The sequence below is a fragment of the Panthera pardus genome, unplaced genomic scaffold (assembly GCF_024362965.1).
Source record: "Panthera pardus isolate Hobbes unplaced genomic scaffold, ASM2436296v1 HiC_scaffold_21, whole genome shotgun sequence".
Lineage (NCBI taxonomy): Eukaryota > Metazoa > Chordata > Mammalia > Carnivora > Felidae > Panthera > Panthera pardus.
Window position 1 is genome coordinate 37,044,395 of NW_026526777.1, and position 14,408 is coordinate 37,058,802.

At 41.0% G+C, this 14,408-nt stretch overlaps 1 protein-coding gene across 3 annotated transcripts in view; it reads right to left on the bottom strand.

Annotated features, from left to right (window-relative positions):
* Positions 1–14,408, bottom strand: part of KCNH1 (potassium voltage-gated channel subfamily H member 1) — a 387,829-nt gene that overhangs the window by 350,017 nt on the left and 23,404 nt on the right. For all 3 annotated transcript variants that reach the window (XM_019429238.2, XM_019429242.2, XM_019429239.2), the window contains exons 2-3: positions 7,902–8,025; positions 4,156–4,262 (exon numbers count right to left, since the gene is read on the bottom strand). In XM_019429238.2, coding sequence (XP_019284783.2) covers positions 4,156–4,262; positions 7,902–8,025 — 231 coding nt within the window. The remainder of the gene's footprint in view (positions 1–4,155; positions 4,263–7,901; positions 8,026–14,408) is intronic.

A 14,408-nucleotide genomic window follows, 5' to 3' on the forward strand; every position in this document is an offset into this window, starting at 1 on the left:
CCCCAGCAGGCCGCAACCATCTCGTCAAGGGAGGGGACGTATCATTCCTAAGTGGGTCCCCGACCTCCAGTTTCCTATGCTCCATTCCATCTCCCCCACTCTACTGGAGTCATCTTTATAAAATGTAAATCTGCTTATATATTTAACGCCCCTCATCCCCATCCTCTTTCTCAACCAGTGTTCTTAAGGCGAATTCTAAACTCTATAATGTGCCTATGTTCCTGGTCCCTCCAAACCTCTCCAGCCTCAATGGTTACCCCTTTTCAGTGTATATGTTTATGTAATTACTCCATGAGTTTGGGGGGAGCATTTGCTGTGTGTCAGGCACTGTGCTGGGTGCAGGGGATCCAGCCGTGCAGGAGACACACCCTGTAGGCATGGAGGTCAGTTTTCACTATAGCTGCCCTCTGTCCTGGCTGTGCAGCATGTGATACGTGCACAGCAGTACTGGCATCACCTAGGAGCAGAGGCTCAGACCCTTTCACAGGCCTACTGACCACAACTAGCACTGCAGTGTGCAGGTGGTTTCTTATGCATGTCAAAGTCTGAGAAGCCCTGCTTCGGGTCTCTTGAAACTTCAGTGGTTGCTCTCACCACATGCCTTTCATCAGCCCTGGCTACTCTTTGCCCTTCCCTCTGCCTAACTCCCACCCTCCCTCAGTTTCTGCATGATTTCCTGTCTGCTAGGAAGACTTCCTTCCCTGCCCTCCTAAGTTAGGGTTCAGTGACCTCCTCCAAATGGTGTCACCATCAAAACACACACACACACACACACACACACACACACACACACACACACACTTAGGAAGTAAGTATTTTTTTTCAACTTTTTTTTTTTTTTTTTTTTTTTTTTTGGGACAGAGAGAGACAGAGCATGAACGGGGGAGGGGCAGAGAGAGAGGGATACACAGAATCGGAAACAGGCTCCAGGCTCCGAGCCATCAGCCTAGAGCCCGACGCGGGGCTGGAACTCACGGACCGCGAGATCGTGACCTGGCTGAAGTCGGACGCTTAACCGACTGCGCCACCCAGGCGCCCCAGGAAGTAAGTATTTAAAAAAAAGGAGGGGGGCACCTGGGTGGCTCAGTTCATTGAGCATCCGACTTTGGCTCAGGTCATGATCTCACAGTTCGTGGGTTCGAGCCCCACATCAGGCTCACTGCTGTCAGCCTGTCAGCACAGAGCCCACTTCAGATCCTCTCTCCCTCTCTCTCTATTCCTTCCCCACTTGCACTCACCCCAAGATAAATGAATATTAAAAACAAACAAACAACAACAAAAAACCACTTAGGGCTTCGTACCGTCTGTTGTACAGGCAGAGGCTGTGTCTGTCTTTTCATAACCACATCCCTAGCATAAAGCCTGTGTCTGACATAGAGTAGCAGGTCAATAAAAAAGCGGTTAAAAAAAAAAAAAAGCACAGAATTCAGTGCAAATATAAAATTCCCAGGCTAAATAAATAATTTAAAGTTTCTAAATTCCTTAGGACAGGATGGGATTGGGGGGGGGGGGGGGGGAAGGGCTGGTGAACAGGTTCCTAGGAAGAAACCACCACTATCTGCATTTCATGCTGCATGTTTTAGATACAGGCCTAGCCTTTTATGGAACTCCCCACTGGCCCTCTAGACATTTTTGTATAAATCAGAAAGAGAAGCTCCTCCCTCAGCACAGATGTAACGCTAGGCTAGGGTGCACGGAGGATTCAGCACACAAACCACAAGCTGGTTTCCAGTTGCCACCCCCTCCCCCCATATAGGGTGTAGCCTGCACAACCATATATGGTGGCCCTGCCTTGTACCCACAGTGAGATAGTCCCAGTCTTGGAAGAATGGCCTTGGAACAAGTACTGGAAACCAGGTCCTGGCTCCACATGACCCTGAGAAAGGAATTTAACTTCTTATACAATGGATATCCATAACATCAGCCATGCCTACTGTATGGGGCTTAGAGAATCAACATTTTAAAATAGAGTGGAATCATACTTTCTACAGAGTCTATTTTCCGAAGTCAAAGGGTAAGGTAAAAATTTCAAATGACCAAATTACTCTTGAAAATTCCTTACCACCACTCAGGAAGTAAAGTCCCATGCTAGGCTGACGTGCCCCGCTGGAGACGGGCACGCAGCTGTCAATAAGCCTACCACAACCTGAAAGGAGGGAAGAGATGCTCATTCCTTGGTAGAACAATAGTTGAACTAATTGGCACACATATGTGGGCCATGTCTACCTGAAGTATAGAGTCACCCTCAGTGCAATGAGATGCTCGCAATACAAGGCCTTCAGCCCGGGAGGCAGCTGAGGGAACAGCAAGCGTCCCCCCTCCCATTGCATACCCCCTCTGGAGTACATACCCCCTGACGGGGCTAGCAAGTGAAATCACTGACTCCATTTAAAGTAAGTTCCCCTTTCTCTCCTTTCTGTGCCAAACACATATAATTTGAACAAGTTAAATGCATAGTCTAACGAAGGTTGAAAACTCTGAAGCAAAATATAAATGCAAAGCATTATTTTTGTGACACACCTACCCAATTGGTATTCTGTGTCAAGGGGAAATCCACACTGTTCCGTACGAAAGGCTCCCAGTGTGGAAAACCTTGAACTGACTCCATTAGCTCAGGGCACATGTGCAGAGGAGAAGGCCAGTGTGCTCCTGTAAGAGCTCGTGCTTTGGGTTGTGTTCCCCATCAGCACAGAGCCATTCACAGTCTTCACCCCGCTCCTCTCCTGCCTAATAGCGAGGTAGGAACAAGACCTACTGGCTGAAAGAGGGAGATGGAACAAGGAGCCACATTAGCATCAAAGCTACAGGCACAACCCTCTTGGATTCATTGATGCCCTGAGGCAGTCTCTCAGATCAGCACCAGCACAGGCCACCAAACAAACAGTCCTCTCAGCTGACTGGTCCAACACTTGCAGAACTGAAGAAAAGTCCCAGCACCTTCCAGATAAAAGCAACATGTGCCCTTTGCTTTCCAGAGCAAAATGCATCACTCTGAATGCCACCAAAATAAACACTTATCTTCATGTGCTATCTGGGCCACGCGGGAAACATTGTATTGAACCTATGACCTACCATTCAATCCTACATAAAGAACAGAATGCTTTACAGACAAAATCGTTTTTTAAAAACAAAAGCAAAGTACTATTTAACATCTCTGCAGCTCTGCTATGACCACATGCCCCACGTTTCCATACTTCTAACATAGCTAATCCCCATTCAACAGGAAACCTCCTAAGAGAAAAGCAAGTTTTAAGCTGTGTATGGCTATTGATGTAAATTCTTCATTAATACACTTTGAGGAAGTATCGTAGCAAAAACAAATACATATTAACACCCCACTGTGAATATTAACACTGTCTCTGATGGAAAGCTGGGGTCATCAGGAGAAGAACTCTATTCAGAAACTGTATTTTTTTTAATGTTTTATTTATTTTTGAGAGAGAAGGAGAATGTGAGCAGAGCAAGGGCTGAGAGTGAGAGGGACAAGGATCCAAAGCAGGCTCTGTGCTGAGAGCAGAGAGCCCGACACAGGGCTTGAACTCACGAACTGTGAGATCACGACCTGAGCTGAAGTTGGGACACTCAACCCCTTCAGCCTCCCCTATTCAGAAACTCTTTTTTTTTTTTTTTAATTCCAATATAGTTAAACATACAATGTTATATTAGTTTCAGGCATACAACATAGTAACTCAACAATTCTCTATATTACTCAGTGCTCATCAAGATAAGTGTACTCTTAATCCCCTTCACCTAATAGGGCATCTGATGGTGTTACCTACTGTGCTAGGTACTACGGAAGACAAATACAAAGAGGATCTGGCCAGAGTCACTGTCCCACGTCTTCCTTTCCCCCAGGAAGGCTTAAAGTCTACAAGTGCCTTGAGCCAACAGCTCACCATACAGGAAAAACACCAACTTGGCAGAAAAAGAGATCAAGAAGTCTTAATTGGTCGGTGACAAGTTCAAATGTTCCATAAGGATCAGGGTAACTCGGCAATCCAAACCTTTTATTCAAAACAGACACAACAGCCTCAGGTAACAACACTCAGCTGATGGAGGAAAAGAAAATGCAAGACAGTAACAAAGGAATAGGACCTCTTTTACTATCCCAAGTGCATAAATAAAGGTATGGTTCAGGATGGTCTTAATACTCACTGTTCTTCTTGTACATCAAAATTTCAAAGGAATTCATCTCATAGTTCTCAAATGTTTGTCGAACCTTTTCAATTGTGTCTTTATCAGTCAGCTCCCCATACATGAAACTGCAAATCAACCAAAAAGCTGAAGTTAGTTCCACAAATACTGACTATTGTACCATCATATGTTAAATATGTTTCCTATACCCAGCACTGTGATATGTGAAATGAACACACACACATACACACACACACAAATGGAAACATTCATTCAATCAAGAAAGCTTCACTAATTCAACTGTGACTGGCACTCTACCACTGCCCCCCAAAAATGAACAGTATAATAAGGAAGACACCCAGAAAAGTGTGGATCAGGAAACAGTATGACCAACACTTTTGGAATTACAGAATACAGGCACAGAGTGGTCAGTGAAGGCTTCCCAGGGTAGAGGCATATGAAATCTAAAGAGCAGGTAGAAATTAATGAGAAGAGGAAGGGAAAAAACATTCCAGGTAAAAGAAGAGCATATGCAAAGGCACAGAGGTTAAGAGTGAGGTTAATTCTGGAACCTGAATGTAGTTCAGTTCAGTGTGACTGGAATATACACAAGGTGGGGAGATTTCACAACAGATAACATAGAAATAAAAGCACAGACCAAATCATGAAGGAGCACATGGCATTACAAGCCATGTGAAGTCATTTAAACTTTATCTTGAAAGCAATGGGGTGGAGGGAGCAAACACTGGGAGGTTTGAAGCAAGACAGTTCCATAATCAGATTTACATTTTAGAAATACAACTCAGCGAAACTTCCCAGGAAAGATGGCAGAATAAATGTGGGCCATATATTTTTCCTCTTCTAATTCCCAACAAAATAAACAAAAGAATGGGAAAAGAATCACGGAAATTCATCAGCCAAAAAATTGCACCAAAGGGTGCAATTTGATGCTCTAAACATTAAGGCAGAGCTGAGGAAAGAAACAGAAGATTCAGCCACTGTCTGTGAAGCTCTGTTTCCTACCCACCCCACCCCAGCCCACCCCCAAAAAAGCACCAGGTTTAAAAAATTGAAATGATAAAATCCTGTAACTCTTAGTACTGCTCACACTTGGAGAAAAGTAGACTAAGGCGGGGTGGGGGTGGTGGAGATAAGTAACATGGAAGAAAATTAGAGAAAACCTCTAGGTAGTAGATATTCCTACCGACTAATACTGGTTCTTAGCAGAGGCCCGAAAACTGCCAGGACTGTCCATTTTCCTGGGCACCACCATGAATATGGTCTGAAGACCAAGATTTGTCCCTCTAGGAATAAGACACACCCCAACTAGGTGGAGTAAACCATGGCACGGGACACTAACAAAATGGAAGAGGACAAAAGCCATCTCTCAATGGGGCAGGAAAAGCCACTCCTGACCACCTCAGGCCTGCATGTGACCAGAAAAGAAGGACACCAACGCCCAGCCTCTGAATCTCGGGTAATGTGGAAGCAGTGGCGTGTGTTCCTAAACAATCCCATCTTCCAAAATTGTGCACGCGGAATGCAATCCAACTTTCTCTTGATGCCTTGAATCACAGAATCTTAGAATTTCAGAGCTACAAAGAACCTCAGAGGCAACCATCAACTCCAATGCTTCGCTTGGCCTCATACTGGAACAGCCTTGAGCTTACTGTAGGCTTCTGCTTGCCAGCACTCTATAAAAAAAAATGTGTCCTAGCTGTTGACTTTATAAATTCTGTGTCACTTGTGTTATTATGTCCCTTCCCAGCCCACTGAGAGACATTATTATCTATGGTTCACCTTGTGCTTCTCTCATGCAGCACTCTGCTTTTCATCTATGAATCAGGAAAACAGACAACCGAGCTTGTTGAATTACCTTTAAAAAGATGGCTAGATCAAGACTAAATTAGCCCTGCCTGAGAACAAGAAGACTTCTCCTAGGAGGTAAAAACGGAGCTCTGGGACCATCTTATATAGCCAGTTGCCTTTTTAGCTTTCTGCCACTTTCTCTGAGTTAATTTGCTAGATAAGTGACCCCCATTTACGTGACATGATGGTATACATGCTGGCAGTTTCCTTCACAAGGTAAAATGAATCCCTGTAAAATGGAGACTTGAAATAAGTGAAGTGCCATAATTACTTCCAGCTTCCATCAGTCTTATGTACTGTAATATAATGGTAGCCATAAGTTTCCTTTACCTGGACATTAGATTTCATATGCCTACAATGCAAGAAATAAGCAAAAGAGGTTCCTGAGCCATTAGGAATACAGTGAGCACAAAGGCATGTTTACTTTATTGTTAGGGAGGGGACACTTTCAGAGAATTAAATACGTTTCCTACAGTTGTGCATAAAAAAGTTGGCTAACTTAAGTGTCTGATTATAGCCAATAAGAAGCAAGAAAGGGAAGGAAACGTTGCTTCAGTCACACCAAAAAGTGAAGCTAACTCTCCCAATTTGTTCCTATTGTATATGTGTATATACCGATGTAGACGCAGATATGGATGTAGATGCTTATGAGGAGAACCACAAATATAACAGAATTTTATGGCAGTATTTAAGAGTCATAATTTCCAAATCTTTGAGGGAAGAAGGGGAATCTTACATTTCCCATTTCCCAGACCCAAAACACCTAAAATATAAGAAAATGGTATTTTCAAAGCATTTAATACTCTTCACCAAACTAGTTACATGGCTGATTTAATACCATCAAAATGCAAACCAAAGACTATGCCTGTGTCAGACAGGTTTTGCCACCCTTCAGAGAGGAGTTGCTTTCTTGATCTGGCAGGTCTGGGAAAACGATTCCACTTAATGCAAACACCACTGAAGACAGAAGACTCCGAAGAAGGCAAGGAGTGAGAGAAGCCCAAGGCTGTGCTGAGCCAAGACCTTGCCAGGGCAGTGCAGGGGGGCGTCTGGCACGGCCAGGGACAGGCTCTACTCTGCTTGCTCTGCTCTGCTCCACACCGTGAAGGTGCTTTAAAAGAGTGTTTCTAGCACCACAGCTCAAGGGTACAGCCTGGTTAGCAACCCGGTCAAATGCATAGGCTATGTGCACTGTTAGCATCATTTGCCTCTGTCTTTGAGGTTGTGACCGGAGATGTGACAGAATGATTCAGAAGGCAACAAAATCCTAGCTCTCTTCCCCTTTTCTGGTGAAAAGCCCTATGAACAAAGTCCTTGTTTCCAACATCATAGTGATTCTTCTCAAATAGTCATGTATTTTTTTAAATTAATTTAATCATTGGGATGTCTGGGTGGCTCAATCAGCTAAGTGTCTGACCCTTGGTTTCAGCCCAGGTCATGATCTCACAATTCGTGCTGACAGCACAGAGCTTGCTTGAGATTCTCTCAATCTATCTATCTCTCTCTAAATAAATAAATAAATAAATCTTAAAAAATTAATTTACTCATCTAAAATTTTATTTCATTTTCATTTAATTTTATTTAATCATCTTTCAAATCATGTAACATCTCACAAACTTTTGAATTCCTGTTTTATAAAGAAAATGACTTTCCTGAGTTTTTCTAGCACCCCTCCCCCACACCTCAGTGACTTCAAGTCCCTCATTTTGTACAGACCATGCTTTAAGGCTTCTTGGATTTCCCAGCATATTGCGTGAACTAGAGGTAATATTACCATAAACATTCCCGTATAAACATTAAATGAGAGAAAGGCAAATCCCACACCAAGTAAGCCATTTTTATTTTTCCAGAAAATACCAGGATAGACTGGTCAACAGAACAACCCCAAACATAAATACCTGCAGGTACTGCTTTTTTGCATCACTTCCGCCCTGTGATAGCCAGACAGCTTGCAAAATCCATCATTGCTGTACACGATAGGCCAGTCCACTATCTGGGCATTCCCCAACACAAAATTAGTATCTGTTAAGAAAAAAAAAAAAAGAAGGAGAAAAGAAAAGAAAAGAAAAGGGCATATGAGGCAAGACATTAGTTGAGATTCAATGAGGATATAAATAATGTCAACCAATCCAGGTATCTTTACTTCCCTCTAAAACAGTCTCTTCGACAGGAAAATGGCCCTGTGCAGAATACGAAAGAACAGTCCTTTAGAGCTGAATATTTGGAATCCAAATGCTAATGTTATTATAGTCCAAGAAGAAGTTAGCCAAGGAAGCATACTTAACCAACCAACCGATGAATCTTGCAGAGATCCAGTGATTCCCAGGAGATACATTCAAGTTCTAACTAATCTCAATGAATGTACACTGGTACTATGGAGCAAGAGAGAACATAAAAGGAATTTCTTCTGGGCTCCATCTAGCATCTTAGCCTTATCAGTCTTTTAGCCAAAAGCTACACGTTGGCCTTGTTGACCCTGAGTAGCATTTACCCATCCTAAGAGGAGACAGTCTTCTTAGGAGGCAGAGGAAGAGAGACAGAGGATTGCCTCGAGAAGCACACCAGATAGCCCTCCTCTTGGTAAGGAAGTGACTAGACACCCCCCCCCATACTAGAGCCTTGCAGAACCTGATCAAGAGGCTCGAGATGGCAAAAGGTTTCTTGCTGATTTTGAGATTTTTGTAGCAGCAGACGCCACGTGTCAGAGCTCTTTCACTGACCACCAGCCCACGTTCACTTCAGATGCAGGGATGAAGTCAGCAGGTATGGCTGCTCAGTGGGTTCTCATCACTTCCCACATTTCTGAAAATCAAAAGCCTTCAGTATTTTCTGTGCTCTATCAACTGTCCCTTTTTTTCTCTTCAAGACCTTAAATTAAGCAAATAACATCCAGAATTTAAATATAATCATTTTTAGCTTGGCTCTCTCCTCTCCACAGAATACTTACCCCTTCCTCAAGAAAAGAAAGAACATGCACAAACCCTTCTTTATTGTAAACTGATGGGGGTTTGTTTGTGTATGTGTACTGGATAGAGTGAAACAGTAGTGACATATAATGTCTTCATTTAATTGGGAGGTTAATTTTGTTCTAGTACAGCATTTATTATTTATTCACAACATGGGTAACCATCCTTCCTATCTATGTGGGGAGGAGTGGAGGAATGAAAGGGAGGAGAAATAACTAAATACAGTAATCTACTTTTGAGAATGTTTTCATCTATTTAAAAGGAACATAAAACACAACTTTCATGAAGTTAATCTATAAACCTGTTAAATTTATAAATAAGCTTTTATTGAAAATCTACAACCAGTCTTTCCCCGTCTCTCCCATATAGTCATGAATACTTGTTGAGTGCCCACTAGGTACCAACCACCTTATAAGACCCTGGAGATATCCAGCCTGATGCGATATGGTCCATGCACTCCAGGAACTTATCAGGACAAGAAGATGTGCACAACCAACTGAAGAAAGCAGTAACAAACTGATTAACTCCAAGGTAGGCAAAGAATTGTGTCTCAGAGGGGTCATATATGAACTTGTTCTAGTCTGGAAAGATGAGTAAGACTCATTCAAACATTGTGAATGCCTAACATGTATGATACAAAAACAATATTTAGAGAAATGAAAATATGATGCCTGCCTTTGGTAAGGCTGTGGGAGGAAGGGAACATTCCAGGCTGAGAAGCAACATGAGCAAAGGTCTGACAGCATGGAACACATAAACACAGGTGTAGACAAACAAAGGTCAGTCAGGAAGATTGGAGAATGAGCCCAAATACCAGACTGGGATGGGTCTTGACTGTCAAAGATTTTCGACTTTGTCCTGGGGACAGAATAACTCTTTATATGTTGGTCTTTTCTTCCCGAATAATTCACATTTCTTGAAAAGAACAACTAAGCCTTTAAAAAAAGCACAACATTCACTAAATCACCCCTGAGTATATATGAAGTCCAGTCAGTTTAACTATCTCTCTTGTTGAGTAAAATTGTCAGTAATTTCCTTCAAAGACTTAGAGCAGTTGAAGAAAACTGAGTGAGCTTTTCCATGGCTAGTGCCCCACTAAAGCTATGTGTTAAGAGGGAATAAGAGCCAGTTATAGATAATAATTGACTGCTTGTGTTTATTTTCTCTCATCTCTAGGCACCATTAAAATAAAATTAAATGAATTAAAAAGGTAAAAATCCACAAAAATTAGAGGAAAAGAAAACAGAAAAAAAATGACTATGGAAGAAGCAGAAATAATACAGGAAACAAAAAGAACTTTAAAAAAAAAAAAGATCCCCAATTAGCATCCTTAGAGAGATTCAAGAGATATTACATCCATAAAACAAGAACAGGATGACAAAGAAAAAAAAATAAGAGAACATGTAAGACCTCCTGTAAATTAAAAGTGAGTAATTAAAAATTCAATGTAAATGTTAGAAGATAAAGTCTTGCAGAGAGTAGCACAGAAAAACACAAGAAATATTTTTTAAAAAAATAAGACACCCTGATGAACAGGGATGCAAAATTCCTCAACAAGATATTAGCCAACCAGATCCAACAATACATTTAAAAAATTATTCACCACGACCAAGCAGGATTTATACCTGGGATGCAGGGCTGGTTCAATATCCACAAAACAATTAACATGATTCATCACATCAATAAAAGAAAGGACAAGAAATATGATCCTCTCAATAGATGCAGAGAAAGCATTTGATAAAATACAGCATCCTTTCTTGATAAAAACCCTGAAGAAAGTAGGGATAAAAGGAGGATAGCTCGAGATCATAAAAGCCATATATGAACAACCCAACACTAATATCATCCTCAATGGGGAAAAACTGAGAGCTTTCCCCCTAAGGTCAGGAACAAGACAGGGATGTCCACTCTCACCACTGTTATTCAACATAGTATTGGAAGTCTTAGCCTCTGCAATCAGACAACACAAAGAAATAAAAGGCATTCAAATCAGCCAGGAGGAAGTCAAACCTTCACTCTTCACAGATGACATGGAACTCTACAAGGAAAACCCAAAAGATTCCACCAAAAAACTGCTAGAACTGATCCATGAATTCAGCAAAGTTGCAGGATATAAAATCAATGCACAGAAATCAGTTGCATTCCTATACACCAACAATGAAACAGAAATCAAGGAATCGATCCCATTTACAGTTGCACAAAAAAAAAACCCATAAAATACCTAGGAACAAATCTAACCAAAGAGGTGAAAAATCTATACACTGAAAACTATAGAAAGCTTACGAAAGAAATTGAAGAAGACACAAAAAAAATGGAAAAAGATTCCATGCTCCTGGATAGGAAGAACAAATATTGTTAAAATGTCGATACTACCCAAAGCAATCTACATATTCAATACAATCCCTATCAAAGTAACACCAGCATTCTTCACAGAGCTAGAACAAATGATCCTAAAATGTGTATGGAACCAGAAAAGACCCCAAATAGCCAAAGCGATCTTGAAAAAGAAAACCAAGGCAGGAGGCATCACAATCCCAGACTTCAAGCTGTACTACAAAGCTGTAATCATCAAGACAGTATGGTACTGGCCCAAGAACAAACACTCAGATCAATGGAACAGAATAGAGAACCCAGAAATGGACCCACAAACGTATGGCCAACTAATCTTTGACAAAGCAGGAAAGGATATCCAATGGAATAAAGACAGTCTCTTCAGCAAGTGGTGCTGGGAAAACTGGACAGCGACATGCAGAAGAATGAACCTGGACCACTTTCTTACACCGTACACAAAAAGAAACTCAAAATGGAATGAAGACCTCAATGTAAGACAGGAAGCCATCAAAATCCTAGAGGAGAAAGCAGGCAAAAACCTCCTTGATCTTGGCCGCAGCAACTTCTTACTCAACACGTCTCCAGAGGCAAGGGAAACAAAAGCAAAAATGAACTACTGGGACCTCATCAAAATAAAAAGCTTTTGAACAGCAAAGGAAACAATCAGCAAAACTAAAAGGCAACCAACGGAATGGGAGAAGATATTTGCAAATCACATATCAGATAAAGAGTTGGTATCCAAAATCTATAAAGAAGTTATCAAACTCAACACCCAAAAAACAAATAATCCAGTGAAGAAATGGGCAAAAGACACGAATAGACACTTCTCCAAAGACATCCAGATGGCCAACCGACACATGAAAAAATGCTCAGCATCACTCATCATCAGGGAAATACAAATCAAAACCACAGTGAGATACCACCTTACACCTGTCAGAATGGCCAACATGAACAACTCAGGCAACAACAGATGTTGACAAGGAATCGGAGAAAGAGGATCTCTTTTGCATTGTTGGTGGGAATGCAAACTGGTGCAGCCACTGTGGAAAACAGTATGGAGCTTCCTCAAAAAAATAAAAATAGAACTACCCTATGACCCAGCAATTGCACTACTAGGCATTTATCCACGGGATACAGGTATGCTGTTTCAAAGGGACACATGCACCCCCATGTTTATAGCAGCACTATCAACAATAGCCAAAGTATGGAAAGAGCCCAAATGTCCATCGATGGATGAATGGACAAAGAAGATGTGGTGTGTATATGTATTATTCCGCAATCAAAAAGTATGAAATCTTGCCATTTGCAACTACGTGGCTGGAACTGGAGGGTATTATGCTAAGTGAAATTAGTCAGAGAAAGACAAAAATCCTATGACTTCACTCATATGAGGACTTTAAGAGACAAAACAGATGAACATAAGGGAAGGGAAACAAAAATAATATAAAAACAGGAAGGGGGACAAAACAGAAGAGACTCATAAATATGAAGAACAAACTGAGGGTTACTGGAGGGGTTGTGGGAGGGGGGATGGGCTAAATGGGTAAGGAGCATTAAGGAATCTACTACTGAAATCATTGTTGCACTATATGCTAACTAATGTGGATGTAAATTTTAAAAAAGAAAAAAGAAAATAAAAAAGAAATAAGACAGAGAGGACCAATCCAAGAGGAACAATTTGACTCCTAACAGGAACAGCAGAAAGAACAACATGAGAAAAAGCCAGAGACATTTTTTTTTAATTAAAACAATCAAATGTAGAATAAAGATATTCAGATGTGCAAAGAGCTAGGAAAGTTATTTCTCACATATTCTTCCTCAGGAAGTTACTTGGGGATGTGTATCAGCAAAGTGAAGGAGTAAGGAAAGAAGACAACATGTGAACTAGAAGGAAGAGTGGCTCTAAATACAGAAAGCAGGAAGGAAGCTAATAGAAAGATTTAGCACAGAATCGTTCAGAGAACAGAAGTTCCAGAAGGGTTATCTAGGGAAAGAGGAAGTCAGGTTCTGATAACTTTCTTGATCACCTGAAACAACATAAAAAGTCAATATGGTTATTATAATTTGGGGAAGAGAGGCAGGAAAAATTAGAAGCATCAAAGAAAACAAAAGCTGTGCAAGAAAGGAAACCAAATCACACTATGTCATTATCACTCTCACAACAGTGTAAACACCTTATTAATATCCAATATTTAAAACCAACATATGGTCAAGGCATGAAATACTTAACTATAAGTATCTGAATATAACTGTATCAATTCCAACACTGTGAAAATGCAAATGATAAGTTGAGAGAGAGAAGTGAGAACAATCATGGGATGGTGTCTAGTGGTGACATGATAAAAAAGAAAGGTATATAGGAGCGCCTGGGTGGCTCTGTCAGTTAAGTGTCTAAGTCTTGAATTTGGCTCAAGTCATGATCCCAGGGTCATGGGATCCAACCCCAAGTTGGGCTCCATGCTAGGTATGGAGCCAGCTTGAGATTTTCTCTCTCTCTGCCCCTCCCCTGCTCATACTCATTTTCTCTCCTTCTGTCAAGAAAGAAAGAAAGAAAGAAAGAAAGAAAGAAAGAAAGAAAGAAAGAAAGAAAGAAAGAAAGAAAGAAGAAAGAGAGAGGAAGGAAGAGGAAGAAAGAGAGGGAGGAAGGAAGAAAGAGAGGGAGGAAGGAAGAAAGAGAGGGAGGAAGGAAGAGAGGAAGGAAGGAAGGAAGGAAGGAAGGAAGGAAGGAAGGAAGGAAGGAAGATTTTCCTTAAAGTTGCAAAGATAACCAATAAAGGAGTAAAATAATTGTATTAGGAGAAAAGGGTAGAAAGTAAATAAAGTGAGATAAAAACTCAGCTAAATTAACTGAAGTCAACAGCTAATAGCTAAAAGTGATAAATCTAGAAATAGCTGTAATGCATATTATTTAGAGACATGGCAGAAACTATAAGAAGAAACAGCTAAAATTAGAGTATGTGACTTCTGGTGAGCGGGATAGGCAAAGGGACAAGGCATGGGATGATTCTTTTTCTTCATAAGCTCTTCAGTTTGATTTTTTTCAACCAAGAATGTCTATTACTTTGATAAAAATATGTATATTCTTAATTTTTAATGAACTTAATCAGA